The sequence below is a fragment of the Capricornis sumatraensis genome, chromosome 3, assembly GCF_032405125.1.
Source record: "Capricornis sumatraensis isolate serow.1 chromosome 3, serow.2, whole genome shotgun sequence".
Taxonomy (NCBI): Eukaryota; Metazoa; Chordata; class Mammalia; order Artiodactyla; family Bovidae; genus Capricornis; species Capricornis sumatraensis.
Window position 1 is genome coordinate 138,977,938 of NC_091071.1, and position 22,852 is coordinate 139,000,789.

At 39.7% G+C, this 22,852-nt stretch overlaps 1 protein-coding gene across 4 annotated transcripts in view; it reads right to left on the reverse strand.

Annotated features, from left to right (window-relative positions):
* The window catches only part of CMKLR2 (chemerin chemokine-like receptor 2), a 50,215-nt gene that overhangs the window by 2,722 nt on the left and 24,641 nt on the right, over positions 1-22,852 (reverse strand). The window contains exons 1-4 of one of the 4 annotated variants that reach the window (XM_068967998.1): positions 20,172-20,279; positions 16,472-16,637; positions 11,572-11,634; positions 914-995 (exon numbers count right to left, since the gene is read on the reverse strand). Coding sequence is in view for 2 of the 4 variants with exons in the window: in XM_068967996.1 (XP_068824097.1) it covers positions 11,572-11,634; positions 16,472-16,501 (93 nt within the window). In the remaining 2 variants the exon portion in view is untranslated. Of the gene's footprint in view, positions 1-913; positions 996-11,571; positions 11,635-16,443; positions 16,638-20,171; positions 20,280-22,852 lie in introns of those variants that run through there. The other 3 variants (XM_068967996.1, XM_068967997.1, XM_068967999.1) reach the window with 3 other exon arrangements.

Genomic DNA, 22,852 nt, shown 5'->3' on the forward strand with positions numbered 1-22,852 from the left:
TGCAAATCAAAACTACAATGAGCTATCACCTCACACTGGTCAGAATGGGCATCATCAAAAAGTCTACAAACAATAAATGCTGAAGAGGGTATGGAGAAAAGGGAATGCTCTTTCAACCTTGGTGGGAACATAAATTGATATAGCCACTATGGAAGATGGTATGGAGGTTCCTTAAAACACTAGGAATAAAATCACCATATGACCCAGCAATCCCACTCCTGGGCATGTACCCTGAGGAAACCAAAATTGAAAAAGACTCATGTATCCCATTGTTCATTGCAGCATTATTTACAGTAGCTAGAACATGGAAGCAACTAGATGTCCCTCAGCAGATGAATGGATGAAAATGTTGTGGTACATACACATAATGGAATATTACTCAGCCATAAAAAGAAATGCCTTTGAGTCAGTTCTAATGAGGTGGATGAACCTAGAACCTATTATACAGAGTGAAGTAAGTCAGAAAAAGAAAGATAAATATCATATTCTAACGCATATATACGGAATCTAGAAAAACAGTACTGAAGAATTTACTTACAGGGCAGCAATGGAAAATAGACATAGAGAATAGACTTACGGACATGGGGAGAGGGGAGGAATGGGGGAGATGTATGGAAAGAGTAACCTGGAAACTTACATTACCATGTGTAAAATAGATAGCCATCGGGAATTTGCTGTATGATTAAGAAACTCAAACAGGGGCTCTGTATCAACCTAGAGGGGTGGGGTGGGGAGGGAGATGGGAGGGAAATTCAAAAGGGAGGAAATATATGTATACCTATGGTTGATTCAGGTTGAGGTTTGACAGGAAACAACAAAATTCTATAAAGCAATTATCCTTCAATAAAAAAATTTCAAAAAAGGAAGTAGAGATTTTGTAAATGAGAGAGAACTATGAAAAAAAAATACTTACTTGAAATATTTGGCAAAATATTTCTTAGGAAAAAATGTATTCTTCCAAGATGGACACAAGTAGAAACAAAACCTGAACAGACCTACAATCATTAAAGAAATATCATGAATTAAAACATTTTTTTCAGACTTTCCTGGCAGTCCAGTGGTTAAGACTCCTTGTTACCAATGCAAAGGGCTTCAAAGTCTGATCAGGGAACTAAGATCCCACATGCCACACAGTGTGGCAAGAAAAAAAAAAGCATTCTTTTTCATGTTATGAACTAGAAATAGTATATTTCTTGGTAGGACTAACGCTAACACTTTCTTGGTAGGATTAATACTCTAGGTGTCCAAGTCTTGATGGACCTAAATTTTTCTATAATCATTCTCAAAGCGTGGAAGTTTATTTTTGTAAAATATTCAATAAGTGCTAAATTAAAATGATTCACACTATAGGTGTAATTTCTATGTTCATAATGTTTGCAGGGCTGACTCGAGAGAATCTAAAATTCAAGTACTTATTAAGTTCTTACCAGGTATTTTTATTTTATGGAAGATGCAAAAGAAAACAGATTAACATTTGTGTGTGATGACTTCAACCTCTTTATTTGCATCCATGAACCTGTTTACAGAGAAGAGAAGGAGACACAGACATAGAGAACAGACTTAGGAACACAGCAGGGGAAGAAGCAGCAAGGAGAAATTGAGAAAGCAGCAGAGACAATATATACACTATCATGTGTAAAACATATAAACAGCAAGCTGCTATATGACACAGGGAGCCAGCCTAGCACTGTATGATGACATAGAGAGATGGAATGGTGGGGGGAAGGAGGCTCCAGAGAGAGGGGCTATATATATAACTGTGACTGATTCACTTTGATGTACAGTGAGGCCACTACAACAGTGTAAAGCAATTATTCCTCTAATTATAATAATAAAAGACTTCCGATTAAAAAAAAAAAAACTTTAGTACTTTGACTTCTTAAGATCTGGACAGAGTTCTACTTGCTTCCTTGGCTTACCACCTGGATGTCACAGGCAAGCACTGGAGATTTTGACCCTATTTGGCACTCATGGATGTTCTGATTCTGTGTTTATGAATTCAAATATGTTCATCAGAATTATATCAATATGGAAGACTTTTCAACTAAAAGATACATTTTGGAATGAACTTGACTATGACCACTTAATTTCTACATTAACTTCCTGTAGAGTGCATTTAAGGGAAAGGCTGCCCACTCCAGTATTCTGGCCTAGAGAATCCATGGACTGTAATAGTCCATGGGGTCACAGAGAGTCGGACAAGACTGAGCGATTTTCACTTTGAAACTTTATTTTCTTCTGTGGTCTCTTTTTTCTTTCCTGCTATCAAGTCTAGTTTCCTAGGCTAAGAAGACTTAAATGTCAATTTTTCAACCGAAACAAAGCTTATTGGGTACAATTCTAGCTTCATCAATTTGTTTTGCTATTTCTATCTGTAGTATTCAAAATCAAGTAGAAAAAATATTAGTAGTTATAGTCATCTCATGGAGCTATAATCACTGATAGAGTAGATATATAAGATTTGAGATTATAGTAGAGTTATAATGAAGAGGTCAAAACATTTTGTATTGCTCACAGCCATCTCAAGCTCAGTTTGACTAACACTGAAGTCATCATCTTATCTAAATTCATTTAAGGAATCTGAACATAATAAACAAAAGCAATTCATTAGCATCTTCCCAAACCCAAACTCAGCCAACTTCTCTTTATTTTTCATTATTCAGCTCAAATGCCACCTTTTCTTGGGAACATTTTCTAACATTACCTCCCCTCAGATAATTATATTAATAATACTTAATCATAACTATTAACATATACAGTAGTCAATGCTGTTGGGAATTTCCTAGGTGCTAGGCAGGTATGATCTAATTTGATCCTTGAAAAAAATCATATAAAGTGTATAAGTACTACTATTTTCCTATTTACAAGGAAAAATACTGAAGCTTTGAAAAGCTTAGTGACTTTCCCAGTATCACAGCAACCTATAATTGGAGAGTCAGAATCAAAACTCAGCTCCATTGAATGCAGATCCTGAGCTCTTAACCATGTGACATTCTCCTCTTCCGTCACACTGCTCTTACCGTACTTAATGCATTACGCTTTCATTGATTTCTCTTTGATTTCTGCTCTACCAAACTGTGAATTCTACAAGAATGACTGTCATCTCTGGACCCTACAGTGCTTAATACAGGGCTTAATTTGCTGTGCTTAGTTGCTCTGTCGTGTCTGACTCTGTGACCCCACAGACTGTATAGCTTGCCAGGCTCCTCTGTCCATGGGGATTCTCCAGGCAAGAATACTGAAGTGGGTTGTCATGGCCCCCAGGGGATCTTTCTGATCCAGGGATTGAACCTGGGTATCCTGCATTGCAGGCAGATTCTTTACCAACTGAGCCACCAGGGAAGCCACTTTTTTTGTGCTTGTGGCCTATTCTTTAGACTATTAGCAATCCTGAAACCAGATGGCCTGGAATCACCTTACAAAACCCGAAGGAATGAATAGATGGAATCTCATTCCCCAAACATAGAAAAGCCATTGGAGGACCTGTAATTGCACACAACCACTATTTTCACCAAGTCAGGAGCTGTCACTGCTGACCCTGCTGGGCCAGAATGGTCATAGGGTCTGCTGAAGGAGGCCAACTACCCTTCTTCCCAATTCTCTTGGGGCAGGAGAATTACCTTGAGGATGAGTGATCTTTCCAAACAGAATCCCTTCTAACAGAAAGCCCTGTTCCAGAGAAACTGCTAATCTTCCAGAAAGCAGATGCATAGGTTAGACGCAATGACCAGTTTAGGCTTGGAGAAAGATCTTCAAGAGGAGCTGCATACTGCCCAGCTGAAGCCTTCACAGGAAATATAAGCTAGGAATTCCCCTGTGAGTTACAGCAGATGTTTTTGTGTGTTGGTGATGGTGAGAGGGAGGGGTGGGATGGAGAAAAGAGAGAAGTAAGGCAGAATTCAAAGACTACCCTACCAAGTCCTTGGCTAGACAGTTAACCCTTGAGGACATATTCTTAATTATATGCCTTGCTTGTATTGGGTTGGCCAAAAAATTTGTTCAGGTTTTCTGTAACATCTTACAAAAAACTCAGATGAACTTTTTGGCCAATCCAATACTTTGCTTTACAGTTTACAGGTGCCTCCAGATCGAATTAAGTTTCCAAATGGTACTTAGACCTATCCAAATATCTAGAGGCTAACTTTATTAGATTCCTAGGGCTGCTGTAACAAAGTGCTCTATGTTGAGTAGCTTAAAATTACAAATTTTTTGTTTCAAAGTCTGGAGATAACTGTTCTCTAGGTGTAGGCAGTCATTTCCTTCTGAGGGCTATCAGTGACAATCTGTTCCATGTTTCTTGCCTGGATTCTGGTGATCCGTTGGCAAACTTTGGAAGTCCTTGGCTTGTATACACAATAAGATGTTTAGACCTCTTGATTCCATGCCAGTGTCAGGCCTTCCCCTATCCTCTTTCTCTTCTTCTTATTGGCTGAATGAGGATGCAGTGATGAGCCATCATACGCCAGGTGGATGAGGAAAAACATGATGGTTCACAAGATAGAAGCCTGGGTGCCTGGATGATCTCATGGAGCAGTTTTTGCCATTGACTATGACGGGCTGGTGAGACTCTTGTTTTATAAGGAAATGAGGAGCAGATCTAGAGTTGTAATAGGCCTATGTGACTTGGGCAGAGTTAAATGACCTCTGCCCTTTATTTCATAATTTAAATGTCACAAGGGCAGGTAACTTTAATGGTACAATAGTCCAAGTTGGGGAGATAATGGGATTTGGGTGATCCACAAAACAGTGGACTTGCTTTCAATGGAAAGTAGCTACTCAATTCCAGCCAAATGTTTCCATGTGGGAAATGAGGGCTTAGTGTTGCCACAGTTTTGGATGAATGGATGAAAATTTATACATATATACATACACACTCACATATATATTTTAAGGTATTTCTTTTATTTATTTTTTTGGCCATGCCTTGCAGCATGCTGGATCTTAATTCCCCCCAGGGATTGAACCTGTGCTTCCTGCAGTGGAAGTGCACAGTCTTAACCACTAGACCTCCAGGGAAGACCCTGAATATCTGTATTTTTAATGTGGAAAGTTCCCAACTCTTAAACTACTGTTTTAAAACTAAATAGCTGTGGGCCATATTCAGCCCAGCTATAAATTTGTGACCTCTGGGGGAGGCAAACTCTTTGAAGACTGAGCTTTTCAACAGTGAAGGAGAGGAGGCTATATGTTAAATGGAAATAGAAACTCTGAGTTGGCCTCTGAGAATGACTTGCCCCTTGGTGCCAGTGAGGCAACCATAAGATTTAATGCTACTCAGGGCCTCTCCACAGACCCTCATTTTAACCTTCTCCAAATTGATATAAGAATCGAGATAACTCTTCTTTTCTCTAGGAAAAAAGATGCTATGGACAAGTTCCTGACTGTGCTGGGTTTCTGTTAGAGTTATTAAAGAGGATCCTGATAAGAAAGGCAAAACAATGGATCATTACTAGAAGCAGAGCCCTTCCATGGAGCTGTAACAAGGCTCCTGGTTCTCAAAAGGGGATGATGAGCAAATTCCCTGATAATGACCCTCACCCTGCTTTCTGCCGTCTCCGGTTAGACCACTATTTCCCTGCCTCATCACTGTTCTAATTCTCACAACTTGGGCTTTCAGCTTCCACCTGTAAGCTCTGCTCTGCCCCAAACTTGGACTCAACTATATTTCTTGTTCGAAATGTAACTTGGCAGCTGTCCTGATCCATGGTTCTATTTCTACTTCATTCTCTGGTTTGAATAACTGGGTTATTGCCTTGTTCCTAGTCCTTACTCCAGGTTCCAGCTTTGGATTGCTATACCTTTGGTCCTCTAGAGAACACTGTTACCACATTTCCATCACGCTGTTCCTTTCTTCTCTAGGAAGATCTATGCTTCTCTCCCAACCTTGGTTAGACTATCTGCTTGCCATCCCAGGGGTCAGTGCTCTGACACCAATTCCCATTGTCCATCCCTGCCACAATCTACACCTGTGGATCTCAAACTGGGAACAACTTTGCCTCCCAGGGGATATTTGACAATATCTAAAGACACTGTTGATGGTCACAACAAAGAATGGAGGATGAGGGGGAAAATGCTGCCGCTATCTAATGGGTAAGGACCAGGGATACTGCTAAGCATCCTAGAATATACAGCCCCCTACAACAAAGAATCATATTGCCCCAAAAGTCAAGGATGCCAAAGTTAAGAAACCCTCATCTACACACACTAGGCTCAGTCTGAACTCCTTTCTTCTATCTCCTGCTGCTGAATCTGCTCTCTATCTGTGGGCACTCTCACCTGGGATTCCTGGCTTGGTCTGGTCCACTCTACCCCACTAAACCAACTGCACTTTGTAGAGACTGCAAACGTATTTGATTTGGTTTAAAAAAGTGTTAAAAAAATGTATGTTAGATGTCAATGCTAATATTAAACATTAATAGACTTCACAAAAATAGTTGCAATTTCTAGCTTCTTTGGAAAATGTATATTATCTGGTAATAACGGACCTGTATTTCCTATAGCAGCATTTGGATTCCTCTTCAGACAAGGGATGCATTCTCTCATTTGTCATGGTTACCACTTCTAAATCACTCATTTATGACACTTTCCAAGATGCTGTCAATACTTGAATATGCAATCTTTGCTAACACTATGCCTTGTAGATAGTAAGAAATAAAATTATTGAAAAAATAAAAGCTATACACATGTGAGAATGCAAACAAACTGTATGATAATGCAATCTCAAGAAAATACCTGCAATCTCAAAGTAAAAATGTGGTCTACAGAGAAAGGATATTACCTTGGCCATTTCTGCCAATTTAAATTTAAGGGCCTTTATTTAAGAACAAGTATTTTTAAACTTTTTAAAACTGATATTCAAGCAACTATACTCCAATAAAAATTCTAAAAAAAAAAGCCGCTGTATCATCACACATACTGTGTTATACTTATCTATTTATTCTTGATAAGAGAGAAAGAGCAAAAAGAGATACAGAAAGAAAACATGGGGGAATTGTTCTTCAGTTTCACCATGTGTATACACACATACAGGGCTTCTCAGGTGAGACAGTGATAAAGAAACTGCCTGCCAATGCAGGACACACAAGAGAGGTGGGTTTGATCCCTGTGTTGGGAAGATCCCCTGGAGGAGGAAATGGCAACCTACTTCAGTATTCTTGCTGGGAAATTCCACAGAGGAGCCTGGTGGGCTACAGTCTATGGGGCTGCAAAGAGTTGGACATGACTGAGCACATATACATGCTACATACACACACACACACACACACACACACACACACACACACACACACGGGTATATTTAGACACATAAAACTTTTCTGCTTTTGAGAAGAGGAGATGTGAATGAAGACTCAGATGAAACTGGAGGGATGTCTGAACAATAGAAAAAAACCCTGGCTAGGCAATAACCAGAAATGAAGATGTGGAGCAGGCCAACTTAGAATCCAGATTTAAAGGAAACTTTCACATTCATTAAACAGGAAAAATGAAACTGTCTTGGCTGGCTGTGGCTTTCCACTGAGATGTCATATATTTTTCTCAATTTGGAAGTGCACAAAACATCGCCAAGATGAGTCCTTTTGACTTGACTGAAAAAGAGGAAATAGCTACTGTATTTGTCTTAAACCATATGTGCTGCTAAAAAGCGAATAAATAATTCTGACTGAAATAAAGACAGAAAGATCTTCATGATCTTAAATCTTCTGAGTAGCCACTGAAGTGAGTGCCAAGCTGTATTGTGGACATGAATATAAAAAAGGTCCGCCTGAGTCCATTAGAAATGTGTGAAAAATGCTTGCTGTGGAGCAAAGTTCAGAGAAGCACCCCCTGAAGTTCATGGTTTGGTTTCCAAAGAATGTGGTGAGGCATGTTTACCGCAGGGATTCAGCTGCTGTGGGGAACCAAGTTGTCACATTCCTGGGTTACAGTTACATTGACACTCAAGTGACAAATATCTACTTTTGGAGCACAGAGCAGTTTATTGAATTAAGCAAATTGGTTTCTGATCTATGCAGACTTACTAGATGGTAAGGCTGAAACTCTTTCCTGAATAAATAGATTTCACTACAAGAGTCCTGGCAGAAAAAATAGTGATAAATATTCCATAAAATCCAGATGATTTGGGGAAAGAACATCTGGTAGAAATGTGTATCTTTAAACATTTAAGTGTGGTTTTAAATGAGACTTGACTGTAGAGGGAAACTTTTAGTTTATTTACCTTGACAAAACACAAAGATTCCTTCTGGCAGAACATTTGGTGAATGCAAAGGAATTAAATTTAGTTTCATATTGTTGAGTTAGATGGGTTGTCATGGACCACTGCAAAAATGTATACCTAACAGAATCTTAAGAAAATTTAGATCTAATCTGCTTCAACCAGAGAGAAGGTTTTGATGTTGCTGACCACTGTCTGCCTGTGTAGAATTTCCCATGTTGTTGTTTAGTCACTAACTCATGTCTGACCCTTTTGCAATCCCATAGACTGTGGCCCGCCAGGCTCCTTGTGTCAATGGGATTTACCAGGCAAAATTACTGGAGAGCGTTGCCATTTCTTTCTCCAGGGAATCTTCCCCACCCAGGGATCAAACCCATTGGCAGGTGGGTTCTTTACCACTGAGACACTGGTAAAGCCCCAGAATTCTCCCATTTATCCTGATAAAGTACTCAAGAATACAACTCCTGTGAAATGTATCTCCTATGAACCTTGAGGGTATCTATACCCTGCTTCTGATTAAATGACAAAAATAAGCAGGAAGAATCAATGGACATGAGAGAGAAACTCTTTGGTGAAAACCAAAAATCCATCAATCAGCAAACATAAGTGATCAGCATACTATATCTCTCAAAAGCTGTCTACTTAGGGAAGAGACTTTGTTCAAAAGCATGTGTGTGTGTGTGTGAAAGAGAGAGAGAGAAGGAGAGTGGGGGAGGGTTATTTGAGGTCATTGCTCAATATTTTTCACTCACTATCAAACATAAACAGTATACCACACCCCAGTTTGTGCTCAAGATGTTTGGCACCAGCAGAATATTTTGTTGCCCTTTGGAAAAATGATCTCTGCTTGGAAGGTGTTGGGACACAGCAGTATTTTATAAAGATTCCCTGTTTATTCACCCAAGAGAAGCAAGGGAGTTTTAAACGGAAATTGAAGGTTGAGTGTGATACTGATGGTTAAATGGTTAATTTTGGATTGCTCCTTTCCACCCCAACCCCTGGCAGAGCCTATCCTTGAATAAGAGGCATCTAGGCAATGGCACCCCACTCCAGTACTCTTGCCTGGAAAATCCATGGATGGAGGAGCCTGGTGGGCTGCAGTCCATGGGGTTGCTAAGAGTCAGACATGACTGAGCGACGTCACTTTTACTTTTCACTTTCATGCATTGGAGAAGAACATGGCAACCCACTCCAGTATTCTTGCCTGGAGAATCCCAGGGACGGGGGAGCCTGGTGGGCTGCTGTCTATGGGGTTGCACAGAGTTGGACACGACTGAAGCGACTTAGCAGCAGCAGTAGCAGCCTATCTATCTGTAGCTCCCATGTCATTTATTCCTTAGTGCCACACATTAAAACAAATGTTAATATTCCTTATTAGGAAAATGGGCATATTAGGATAAATGAAAGTGTTTTGGTTTGACTGGAAAAGACACAACCAATCAAGGGAATGTTTTGGTAATGAAGGCCTTTGAAAGTCATGCCTAAGTAGTTAAGATTTTATTCCATTGTGAGTTGGGAGCAAATAGAACTATTTGTAGTAGTGAGTGTCATCACTGAATTTTTGTAAAGATCATCTGGAGGCAGTTTGGGACATATTGGCACACTTGAGGTCAAAGATGGAAGGGCCCCTAGGCAGTGAGAGTTAGAACGAAGATGAGGCAGACATATTCGAAAGACATTCATTTAGGAAATTAATAGAGTCTTTTAGGAAGCTTAGCTAAACTAGGGTAACACTCACAATAACTTTTTACTGACTTGGCACTGAAACTCAATCCTGGATTTAAACACTAGCTAATTTCAAGGATTTCCCTGGTGATCCAGTGGTTAAGCCTGTGCTTTCACTGCAGGGGGCATAGTTTGATCCCTGATAGGGGAATTAAAAGGCCTCCTAGGTGGCACTAGTGGTAAAGAACTTGCCTGCCAATGCGGGAGATGGAATGGATGTGGGTTCCATTCCTGGGTCAGGAAGATCCCCTAGAGAAGTGCATGGCAACCCACTCTAGTATTCTTGCCTGGAGAATCCCATGGACAGAGAAGCCTGTGATCCCATGGGATCACAAAGAGCCAGATATAACTAAAGTGACTTAGCATATAGGGGAACTAAAAACCCACAAGTCATAAACAAATGGGGGTAGGAACCCTCTTAAATTGTTGGTGGGAATGCAAATTAACACAGCCACTATGGAGAACAGTATGGAGATTCCTCAAGAGACTAGGAATAAAACTACCGTGCTGCTGCTGCTGCTGCTAAGTCGCTTCAGTCATGTCTGACTCTGTGCGACCCCTGAGACAACAGCCCACCAAACTACCACAAGACCCAGCAATCCCACTATGGGGCATATACTCTGAGGAGACCATAACTGAAAAAGACACATGTACCCCAATATTTGCTGCAGCACTATTTACAATACGGGGACATGGAAGCAACCTATCCATCGACAGATGAATAGATAAGGAAGTTTTGGTGCATGTACCCAGTAGAATATTACTCAGCTATAAAAACGAACACAGTTGAGTCAGTTTAATGAGGTGGATGAATCTAGGGCCTATTATACAGAGTGAAGTAAGTCAGAAAGAGAAAGACAAATATTGTATATTAACACATATAAATGGAATTTAAAAAGATGGTACCAATGATCGTGCAGGGCAACAAAGGAGACAGACATAAAGAAGAGACTTTTGGACTCAGTGGGAGAAGGAAAGAGTGGGATGATTTTTAGAGACTAGCACTGAAACATATGTATTACCATATGTAAAATAGCCAGCCCCTGGGAGTTTGCAGTATGATGCAGGGAACCCAAAGCCAGGCCTCTGTGACAGCCCAGAGGGATGGGATGGAGAAGAGATGCGAATGGGGTTCAAGAAGGAGGGGACATAAGTATACCTCTTATTGATTCATGTTGATATATGGCAAAAACCAGCATGATATTATAAAGTAGTTATCCTCTAATTAAAAATAAAATGGGGAGGGAGGTGGGAGGGGGGTTCATGTTTGGGAATGCATGTACACCCGTGGTGGATTCATGTCAATGTATGGCAAAACCAATACAGTATTGTAAAGTAAAATAAAGTAAAAATAAAAATTAAAAAAAAAGATCAATTATAAAAAAAATAAAAATAAAAACAATAATAATAATAATAATTTAAAAAGAAATGGGTTTAGGGAAGAGAAAATTTTTTCTTTAGTTAAAAAAAAATTGAACCAAGTGGACATGAAGTGATACCTATTTTCACTCTGTTGGGATCAAGGTCTTTTCATAAAAGGCACTTGCTGACTGATTTGCAGGTCTAACCCTCATGCTTCATTGGGACAGTTCAAGAGAACACAGCACATGTTTGAAAGGTCAGTGCCTACTTACACAACAGTTGATTTGACGTTCCACCCAGAGGTTTATGTCCTGATTTGCACAATCTGTTGAGCTCTGTGGATTTGGGGGAGGAAAACAGAGTGAATGAATAACCTTAGGTTAGGGAGAAATTTTCAGGCTTAATTCTTTTTGCAAGACTTTAAGATAGTTAACACATGGGTATAATTTAAATATCAGACCATAAAGGGTTCTATTGCCTCTGGAATCGGAATATCTGACTTCAAATCCCAGTCCTATCTCTTCTGGCTGTGGATTTTTGGACAAATCACCTACTACCTTGAAATGCCAGTTTCCTCATTTGTAAAATGAGAGCAGTAATAGTTCTAAGTCATAGTGTTGTTATGATGATTACATAAGGAAATCCTCAAAAAATGGTTAGCTCAGTGCCTGGCACACAGAGCATGCTCAGTAATTATAGCTATTTATCACTACCATTGTTTAAATGTTTCCTTGTGATAAAGAAAGCAGAGTGCCGAAGAACTGATGCTTTTGAACTGTGGTGTTGGAGAAGACTCTTGAGAGTCCCTTGGACTGCAAGGAGATCCAGTCAGTCCATTCTAAAGGAGATCAGTCCTGGGTGTTCTTTGGAAGGAATGATGCTAAAGCTAAAACTCCAATACTTTGGCCACCTGATGCAGAGAACTGAAAAAGACCCTGATGCTGGGAAAGATTGAAGGTGGGAGAAGGGGACAACAGAGGATGAGATGGTTGGATGGCATCACTGACTTGATGGACATGAGTTTGAGCAAGCTCCAGGAGTTGGTGGTGGATGGGGAAGCCTGGCATGCTGCAGTCCATGGTGTCGCCAAGAGTCAGACACAACTGAGCCACTGAACTGAACTGTGATGAGAACTCTTAGGATTTATTTGCCTTTTTAATACTTATTTATTTAGCTGTGCCAGGTCTTAATTGCGGCACTCGAGATCTTCCATCTTTGTTGCAGCCTGCAGGAGCTTTAATTGAAAGATGTGGGATACAGTTCTCTGGCCAGGGACTGAACTCAGGCCCCCTGCTTTGGGAGTCTTACCCATTAGATTACCAGGGAAGTTCCAATTACCACCAGTTTAAGACTAAAAGCAGTACACAATAGAGGGTTAGAAGGAAAGTAGAAAGATAATGGGATTTCTTTATGTCACTTTAGGAGAAGAGTGAGAAGACTTAAGGAGAGATTTCAAAACTTGTTTTGTTTTGTGCGCTTTATGTTATGAAAAATACTTCATCTGGACTGAGATCACACATTGTCAGATGCCTGTCCTCCAAAGGAAGTTGGGGAACCCTTGTGTCTAGCCCCAAATGCTAGTACTATCCCTATATCTGACCAAGAGTGGTGAGAAAACAGAACACTATAAAGCATTATATTTCTCTTATTCTTTAAAAAAGCTATTTTTCACCTTTTATTTAAGATCTAAGTCTTTATCTTGCTTTTCTCCAATTTTTTTTTCTTTTCTTCTTTTGCTGTGCCACATAGCACATTGGATCTTAGTTCCTCAACCAGGGATTGAACTCTGTAGTATAAGAGCAGAGTCTTAACCACTGGACCACCAAGGAAGTCCCACTTTTCTCCAAATTTTGTCTGGAATCTGGGAAAGAATCACCACAATTAACAATGTAATGTTTCAAAGCCTTGGTCAGAGCAAATTTTAAAAATGTTCTTCAAAAAGGATTTATGTATATGAAGATAATTTTTTAGCAGGAAGAAGTGGGCACTTAATTTGGAAACCTTGATGCTAGAGGACTTCTGTAACTTTATTTTTGTAAGGCATATGACTAGATAGCTATTGGAGATCTGAATTGTTCAATTTATGTCATGGATATATCTATCCATATAAGCAATCAAAACTAGAGCTTTAACCCTTTTTACTGTCTTCTGGGCAATGTTATGTTTACTGAAGAACTGATTTTGGAAGCAAAAATCACAACAAGGTACCTACCAGATTATAAAACTTCTCATAGATGCCATCCATGGTTTAGTCAGTAAAAAAAAAAAAAAAGGTCAAACATGACTATGTTGGTGTGCATCAAAAATCTTTAACCATGACCTGACATCTCTGCAGACAAACATATGCTTCAGAAAAGTCAGGGACACACAGTAGAAGTTTGTGCTGCTACTATAATACACTTCTGTTTTCTGAAGCCTTGGCACTACTGATGTTTTGATTTAATCACATATTGCTGTGACATTGACAGAAATCTAGGAGAAACATCCAGTTTAGGGTAGAAACTGAATTAGCCAGCTACTACATGCTTATTTCAATTTTTCTCAAGATATTTCCTTTCTTTAAAAAAGAAAGGTGGTGGAGGACTCCCTGGTGGTCCAGTGGTTAAGACTCTTAGCTCCCAATGGAGGGAGCATGGGTTCGATCCCTGGTTGGGGAACTAAGATCCCACATGCTATGTGTCCAATAAATAAAATAAAACAATTTTAAAAAGAAAGAAAGGTGGTGGTGCAGTGGCTGAGACTCCAAGCTCCCAATGCAGAGGGCCCAAGTTCAATTCCTAGTTGGGGAACTAGATCCCACATACCCAATTGAGAGTTCACATGCCACAATTAAGATCCCACATGCCACAATTAAGATCCCACATGCCACAGCTGAGATCTGGAGCAGCCAAATAAGTAAGTAAATATTTTTTAAAACAAATAAATACCTAATAAAATTAAAAAGAAGAGAGAAGGCTAGTCTCCAGAAGGAGAAAAAACAGTACTCAAGTAATTCACAAAATATATTGAAGTTTCAGCCACTTCACAAAACAATACTATTCATCATACAGAGAGATGGTTAGTGAACTTGGTAAAGTGGGGGGAAGGGAAACTTGTTTTGGTAGCAAAAGTAATGTTTTCTCAAGATAGCAGCAAAAAAGTAGGAGGAGGGAGGGACAACAGTTCTAGAATTTCCTCCCATTCATACAAGGTTATGCCTGAAAATATTTCTGCCGTTTTTTTCACTTCGAGGAGATAGAAATGTGTATAGGATCAAACGTAGTAATGGAAGGTAAAATAAAGCACCAGTTGAAAGATTTGCCCATTGATAAAAACCAAACAGTTGGATACCAAAGTCAATATTGCAATGGTTTAGAAACAGTCTTCAGGAACACTTTTAATTATTTGACTGTAGTGAAAGTAAGCTAGCAGGCTCAGCACTCCACTTTACCACTGTCAGTCTATAGGAGGTATAGTTGGTTGAAGTCTGCAAAAACAGATTTTGAGAAGATCATTGGAAAAAGAAGCAATGCAAAAGAAAGGACTCAAGACTAAATTACATTTGTTGGAATGGTTGAAGGAATCAGTAAGAAAGGAAGGCTGTTTACAATAGCCAAGCCATGGAACCAGTGTAAGCATCTATCAACAGTTGAATGGATAAAGAAGATGTGGTGTATATGTACAATCGATATTATTTAGTCATTTAAAAGAATAAAATGCTGTTTGTAGCAAAATGGATGGAACTGGAGTCTATCAGACTGAGTGAAGTCAGACAGAGAAAGACAAATACCACAAGATATTGCTTACATGTTGAATTTTAAAAAATGATACAAATTAACTTATTTACAAAACACAGACTCACAGATTTAGAGAATGAATTTATGGTTACCAGCTGGGACAGGTCGGGAGGAGACATAGATTGGGAGCTTGGGACTGACAAGTGCACACTGCTATATTTAAAACAGATAACCAACAAGGACCTACTGTATAGCACAGGAAGTGCTACTCAATATTCTATAATAATGTAAATGGGGAAAGAATTTTTTAAAAAAATAGACTTACGTATATATATATAACTGAATCACTTTACTGTACACCTGAAATATACTCCAATATAAAAAAAATTAAAAATAAAGGAGGTCTGAGAGCTCTTTTCACATACCTGAAGATGAGGAAAAAATAAAACATTTATTCTGTGTGGTTCCAATGTAGAAGATAGGGCAAAAAATTACTTGGCACAATAGCTAGGAAAAGTTTGGCTTAGTAGAACCCAAAACTTACAGCCGTTCAAAATCTATCAGCCAACAAACAAACAAAGAGATCCATGGCACAGGGTGGGCACAAAAGGGGCTGCATGGCTGCTGATGGGGACATTTTAGAAGGTATTGACATCTGTATTTAGAGGGTCTTTAACATCATCCATCAAGGACAAGAATCTATGATAACAGATATTACTTTTGAGCTTTTATTCTCTACTTACTGACTGGGAAACTGAAGGTGAGGAAACTTGAGGAAATTGCAAAAACCATTCAGTTGGCAAGTTAGAATGGTTAGATTCTTACTAAAATGTGTAAGTGCCCAAGTTCTTACCCTCTAGGCACCCAAGGTATAAGAATCCTTTCTCCAGAGTGTTTAAAGCAATAGCTTCTAAGAACAACACTGAAATTAGAGAATAATTCTACTTTTCTTTTCTAGAGCCATAATTGGCTGAATAAAAAGCAAAATAAATAAACCCCTCTTCCTTGCAAGTGAGAAGGATTAGACAGGAGGAAGTTCAGAATGACGTAAGAAAAGAAAGGTGCTTTGGGGACTTCCCTAGCCATCCAGTGGTTAAGACTCTGATCTTCTGTTGCAGGGGGCACAGGTTCAATCCCTGGTCATCCCTGGTCAAGGACTTAAAATCCTGCTTGCCATGAAGCAAAAAAAAAGTAGCTACACTGTTTTTTAATCAGACCCTTTCTCACCATTCCTCACCCCACACCCCCACCTCCAGGCCGGGTGGACCCAGCTTATGAGAAGTTTTTGTCTTTGAGCTTCTCTTGTGGCTACACATTAGAGCTGCGCCAGAGATCCATATTTATCCAGAATCCGTTCTATTCCTGGGCTTGGTTCTAACTCTGCTGTTAAAGTTACTGCAAATGTAGAAACGTGAAGAACAAAATTACCAGACCAGGAACCTAAACCAGAGCTCACCCAGCCGTGGCAGCTGTGTTCTGAGGACATCCAGGCAATGCCTGTTCTTTACTGCTCCACCGCAGGCCAAGTCTCAAGTCCCCTTGCGGCCTGGACCACATAGGTACCGCATTTGCCCAAGAGCCTCTTCTTTTCCCCCAGGACTCCACTGTGATTTCTTCTTGTCCTACAAAGGGCAAGAGTATTTTCAAATGGTGTATATTTAGGACCTGGACTATCACTTAAAGCACAGGACATGGGTGAGAAAGAGAAGAAAATCAGAAAGAGGAAGAAAAATTTAACCCAGTTTCTAGTTCTGATCAAAGCCCTCCAACCAAACCCCATTGTGAGGCTCTCAGGACTCCACTTTGTCCTCACCTTGCAGAGCCCTTGAGGGAAACGGGGTTCTTGTCCCCTAGAGGTTAGCATGACCCACCATCGCATCTCAAGTTTTTCCTCTTGTCTTCGATATGTGTCTTATTGAAACAAATGGGAGCTATTTTATCTCAGTACACTACTACGTGGATCGTGTGTGATCCATCTCTGAACATCTGGACATGTGACTCTATTTACATCCCAGTCCCAGAATATTTTCATATTGGCTTTCCCCATTGGTCCCTCCACAAATTCAGATTACATGATATAGGGCCAAGACTTGGGTGAGGCAAGTGAAGTTGGGTCATGCAAGTACAGGGTCAGATCCTGACTCCACTTAAAATTTTGATATTTTGTTCAGCATGAACTTCTTGTACTCGTTTCGTTTACTGAGATTTTTGGTGTCATGATGCTTGACCCCATTGACGTTCATTGGTATTAGGTAGCCTGGTGTGTTGAAAGAACATTGGAACTCAGGAAAGATGTTTCTAAGTTTTTGTCCTACGTGTCATTAGTTCTATGACTTTGTATGAATTACCTTCCTACTTAGGATCCCAGGTGCCAAATCTGAAAGATACAGGTGACATTGAGTTTAAACTTTTACGAGAAGATCAAATATGGCAGTACAAAGTATTCTAGCCCTTTTATTCTCTGTGCCTCCAAGTAGCATCAAATCTGGTGCTTTGCCTAGAGTGAGTATTCAAAAAATGTCTACTAGCAAGTGGTGTTTTTGAACATTGGAATGCAAATATGGACCAAAGCCCAAAACAAAAAGCCTACACAAATTAAAAACACTTTGCAAATGAAAACAAAACCTCCCCAGACAAGAATGCTGTCCCTCCCTCATTCTCTTCGGGAAAAAAAATGGATTTGAATTCATTTAAGTGTGGCAAAATCTTGTTGCTTTTTTCTTCCCCCCAGGAAATATTCTATTCAAATATCTCGGGTTCTGAGTGAACCAGACTTGTGTAATCCTTCATCCCTCAGAGATTTCTTTCCATCTAGACACCAGTACCACCCTTGATGAGTCATAGTTCATAAAATGTAACATCTGCAAGAAAAGTTTATAAACACACAGCCATGCCTGAAATTGTCATAGAACTGCAGAAAACACGAGACTCCCCCTTCCTAACCAGATCTCCATACAGTATTTAAGTTTGCATAATTGGAAAGTAGGGAGAGACAGTATTTATTCACATAGCCCATATTCCTGTTTATTTCCTCCTCTTTTTTCCTTGACAAATGACAGAAGGAAGGAAGGGAGGGAGGGAGGAAGGCACGAGGGGAAAGACAAGGGAGGTAAGAAGATACTGGTAAAACATATGATTTTATTTTGAGAGCTATTTTCCTTATTCTTAGCTCATTTTAAAGTACGGCCATTTTTAACATTTACTTACTCTCTGACCAGTGGTAGAAAATCAAGGCAAGAACCACTTTAAAAAAATACATATAGATGTATTTTATTTATTTGGCTGCACTGAGTCTTAGTTGCAGCATGTGGGATCTTTAGTCTGGCATTTGAACACTTTGTTGCAGCATGTGGAATCTAGTTGCCTGACCAGGGGTCAGACCTGGGCTCACTGTATTGGAAGCATGGAGTCTTAGCCATTGGACCACCAGGGAAGTCCCAAGAACCACTTTTGAGACCTCAACTATGTTATTTTGCACACTGGTTCTGAACACAGTAAAAATATTCAGCAAATAATTTTAATATATTTAATTTGTTTCTTTTATATTTAGTATTAGTCACCTTGCCTCAGAAACACCTTGCCTCTGGTACTTCAGGAAAATAAATTGACCTTCTCAAGGTTATTAGTATGGTGGTTCATGAGAAAGACATAGGCCTATATCTGGTATATGTAGGCATATATGATCTCAGTACAGATCTTCCTTGATCAGGTTTATATCCTGATGGTGAAAAAGTGAAAGTGTGAGTCATTCAGTCATGTCCAACTCTTTGCAACCCCATGGGCTGTAGCCCACCAGGCTTTTCTGTCCATGGAATTCTCCAGGCAAGAATACTGGAGTGGGCAGTCATTCCTTTCTCCAGCGGATCTTTCCTAACCAGGGATTGAACCTGGGTCTCCAACACTGCAGGCAGATTTCTTATTGTCTGAGCCATCAGGGAAACCCATCATAACTTGAAAATATTGTAAGTCAAAAATGCATTTAATACACGTAACCTTAGGAACATTACAGCTTAGCCAGCTGACCTTAAAAACATGCTCAGAACACTTAGCCTACAGCTGGGCAAAATCATCTAACACAAAGCCTATTTTATAATAAAGTGTTGAAGAGCTCATGTAGTATACTAAATACTATGCTGAAAGTGAAAAACAGATGGTTGTCTGGGCACGGAGTGGTTGTTTACCCTGGAGATCACTTGGCTGCCTGGGAGAGGCTGCTGCCGCTGCCCAACATCACAACAGAGTATAGAAGTATATCATACACTATACACTGCTAGCTGGGAAAAGATCAAAATTCAAAGTACAGGGACTTCTCTGGTGGTCCAGTGGCTAAGACATAGTTCAGCACAGGGCGCCTGGTTGGGGAACTGGATCCCATAAGCAGCAACTAAGAGCTTCTATGCTCCAACTAAAGGACCCCACATGCCACAGCAAAGACTGAAGATCCCGCATGCTGCAACTGAGACCTGGCAGACCCAAATAAAAAAATAAAAATAAACATTAAAAAAAAATCTTTAAAAAATTGGAAGTAGTATTTCTACTGAATGTGTATCACTTGCACACAATTGTAAAGTGAAAAAATCGTTAAGTTGAATCATTGTAAGTTGGAGACAGTCTGTACTTTGGATAATTCAAAAGCCAAGTACTTCTCCAAGTACTCAAGCACCAGGGAGCAGTCAGAAAATATCTGGGCACCTATACAAATAACACAATATATGTATTAAATGAACAAAATGTAGGCAGTATATTTCCTGACAAGGAACTCGGATGAAACTCAGTAGCAAACCACTTGATATCCTTGATGCAATAAAATCTCTTTTTAAAAATTCTAGTTTTAGAACAAGTTCCTCTTTCTTTTCTGCAAATCACAGATATTCTCTAACAAGATAAAGTCAGATAAACTACTTCAAGTCTAAAGTCTGATTCCCTGAAACTATCTTTAATAACTCATGTGACTATTTATTAAAAGAAAAAACCCTGGCATTTCTAAGCTCCACTTCAATGACACTTAAGAAGAGTCATATAATACTAACCATAGATACCTTGAGTCTAAAACACTAGTTTTGCTTTCATTCAACATAAAGTTTTGAAGGTTCTAGAGAGATATTCAGAATTGTTATTCTACTGCTTTTAAAAAAGTCTAATTCCACCATACTGACCTGGAAAATGGGGCTGAAAGGCAGTGTCCAGAATGTCCTTTAGAATTTACCTATCTTCTTTCACTTCAGAACTCGCTTGTTAAGCAATACCTGCACTGAACTTTATGCCAGTTACAGCACAAAGCAAATCATCTTCTCAGACAGGTTTTCCCGGCTCTGATGTGCTTAGACAGCAGTCACAGGACTGAATTATTTCCCTAAAATGGATTTGGTAAGCCTACATTAAAGAGATACATACCTATGAACTAATGGTTTATTCCATGCCTTTACACCATCCATGAGCAGGGAGGTTTCCCCTCAGCCCCCTTCACCTGCATTTCCATGGGATGGGCACCATTCACCAAATGTACTGAGATCAGTGCCCTCGGGTAACCTCTTCTGACCTCTGGACATGCTAAATTTCTGCCTAACACATGCTTTCTCCTTAACCATGAGCTTAATGAAAGTTAAGAAAGGGATGCGGCAGTTTAGAAAAAACAGAAGGAGTGAATTTGCCCTTGGCTGTTTTGATAGAATTGAGGGAGTATTTGTCCAACTCTGCTTGAGTTGTCAGAATGCACCTGGAGGTACTGTGTTCTTTCCTGGAAATTCAATTTATGAAGAAGGATACACTGGAACATGTCCAGAAGAGAGGGAACAGGATGAAGGGAAAGCTTAAAATGACATCATGGGAGGAGTTTTGGATGACCTGGTTCTAGCTATTTATTCTGGAAAAGAAAGAGCAGGGTAACATTTTTTTCATGCAGATGCGGGAAATATTTTATCTGGCCAGAGGGTAAAGCTAAGACTATGAGGGAAAGAGACATTTTAACTCAATATAAAGCAAAACTTTAAGATTATAAATAGCTGTTAAAAGTGGCATTTGTTCATTTAATAGGTATTTTCTGAATATCTCCTATCTGTTCAAGGCCCCGGTGAAACAGTGCTGAATAGTAATGAAATGAAGCCATGGAGCTTTCGGTCAAGTACAAAGCTTTGTCAGATGATGGTGCAGATCTCATTCTTAAGAGATGTTTAATGAGACAACAATAAGCTGAAGGTTTTTCTGACATCAAACGTGACTGGATTTAATGTCTAAAGTTCTGCCAACCCTGTAGAGTACTTGGTACAGTTTGATGGCTCTCCGGGCTAGGGATCAGGATGTACAGCTGATTCTGTGGCTTAGCCATGGTCTTCTATCCATCAATGTATATATGCGGTGCTGTCTCTCCATGTTTTATTTTTTTTAATTAATTTTTTCTGCTAAGTGTTTAAGATGGATAGGGTAGCATAGAGGGTAGAGAGAAAAGACTAGAACAGTTCTTTCATATGTGATGTGCAATGAAGGGAAACAATCTTCTTATATCCCATCAGTTCAGCTCAGTTCAGTCACTCAGTCATGTCTGACTCTTTGCAACCCCATGAATCGCAGCACGCCAGGCCTCCCTGTCCATCACCAACTCCCGAGTTCACTCAGACTCACCTCCATCGAGTCAGTGATGCCATCCAGCCATCTCATCCTCTGTCGTCGCCATCTCATCCTCTGTCGTCCCCTTCTCCTCCTGCCCCCAATCCCTCCCACCATCAGAGTCTTTTCCAGTGAGTCAACTCTTCACATGAGGTGGCCAAAGTACTGGAGTTTTAGCTTTAGCATCATTCCTTCCAAAGAAATCCCAGGGCTGATCTTCAGAATGGACTGGTTGGATCTCCTTGCAGTCCAAGGGACTCTCAAGAGTCTTCTCCAACACCACAATTCAAAAGCATCAATTCTTTGGCGCTCAGCTTTCTTGACAGTCCAACTCTCACATCCATACATGACCACTGGAAAAACCATAGCCTTGACTAGATGGACCTTTGTTGGCAAAGTAATGTCTCTGCTTTTCAATATGCTATCTAGGTTCACCCCCAAATATCTGGTTGTCATTTCTGTTACTTTTATTCTTTTTCCATTATTGTTTGTGGAATGAGAGTTCTCTTCCCTTACAGATGAATTTCAATTCTTTAATTTCTTTGAAAGTGGTTGGAGTCAGGGTGGCTAAACACCATAGAATCATAGTCCTTGAAGTGAGATAAGATAATAGAGATAATCTACTCTAGTCTTTCCATCTTATACACAAGAGAAGAGAAATTTAGCAGAACAATTTAAAACACTGAATACAAAGGACAGAAGCACCAATAACCACTCAAATTTTAGGCAGATTATTGAGTTTTGGAAAAGAAAGCTTTACAAAGAATCAAATAGAGGGACATCCCTGGTGGTCCTGTGGTTAAGACTCAGAGCTCCCAATGCAAAGGCATGGGTTCCAACCTTGGTTGGGGAGCTAAGAACCCACAGGACATGGCCAATAAATAAATAAATAAAGTAGTACTTTTAGAAATTACAAAGTTAACCTTGAAATTTAATTTAGTGGATACACAAAATTGTAGTTTATACCCAGTTGAAGGGAGAATGTAAACTAGAAGACACATCTGAAGAAGTTATCCAAAATGTAGCATAGAAAGATGATGATATGCAAGATATGAAAGAAAGGCTAAAAATGAGGAATGGAGAAGATCTAATATGTATCAACTCAGAGTTTCAGGACCTGGAAATTTCCTTAAATGCCTAGAACCAACAAGTATCCCAGCTTTTGGTGAGAGGCTCTATGTGCATGTTGGGAGCGGGGTGCATTTTTCAGCTCTGCCTTAGCCTTCACCTCCCT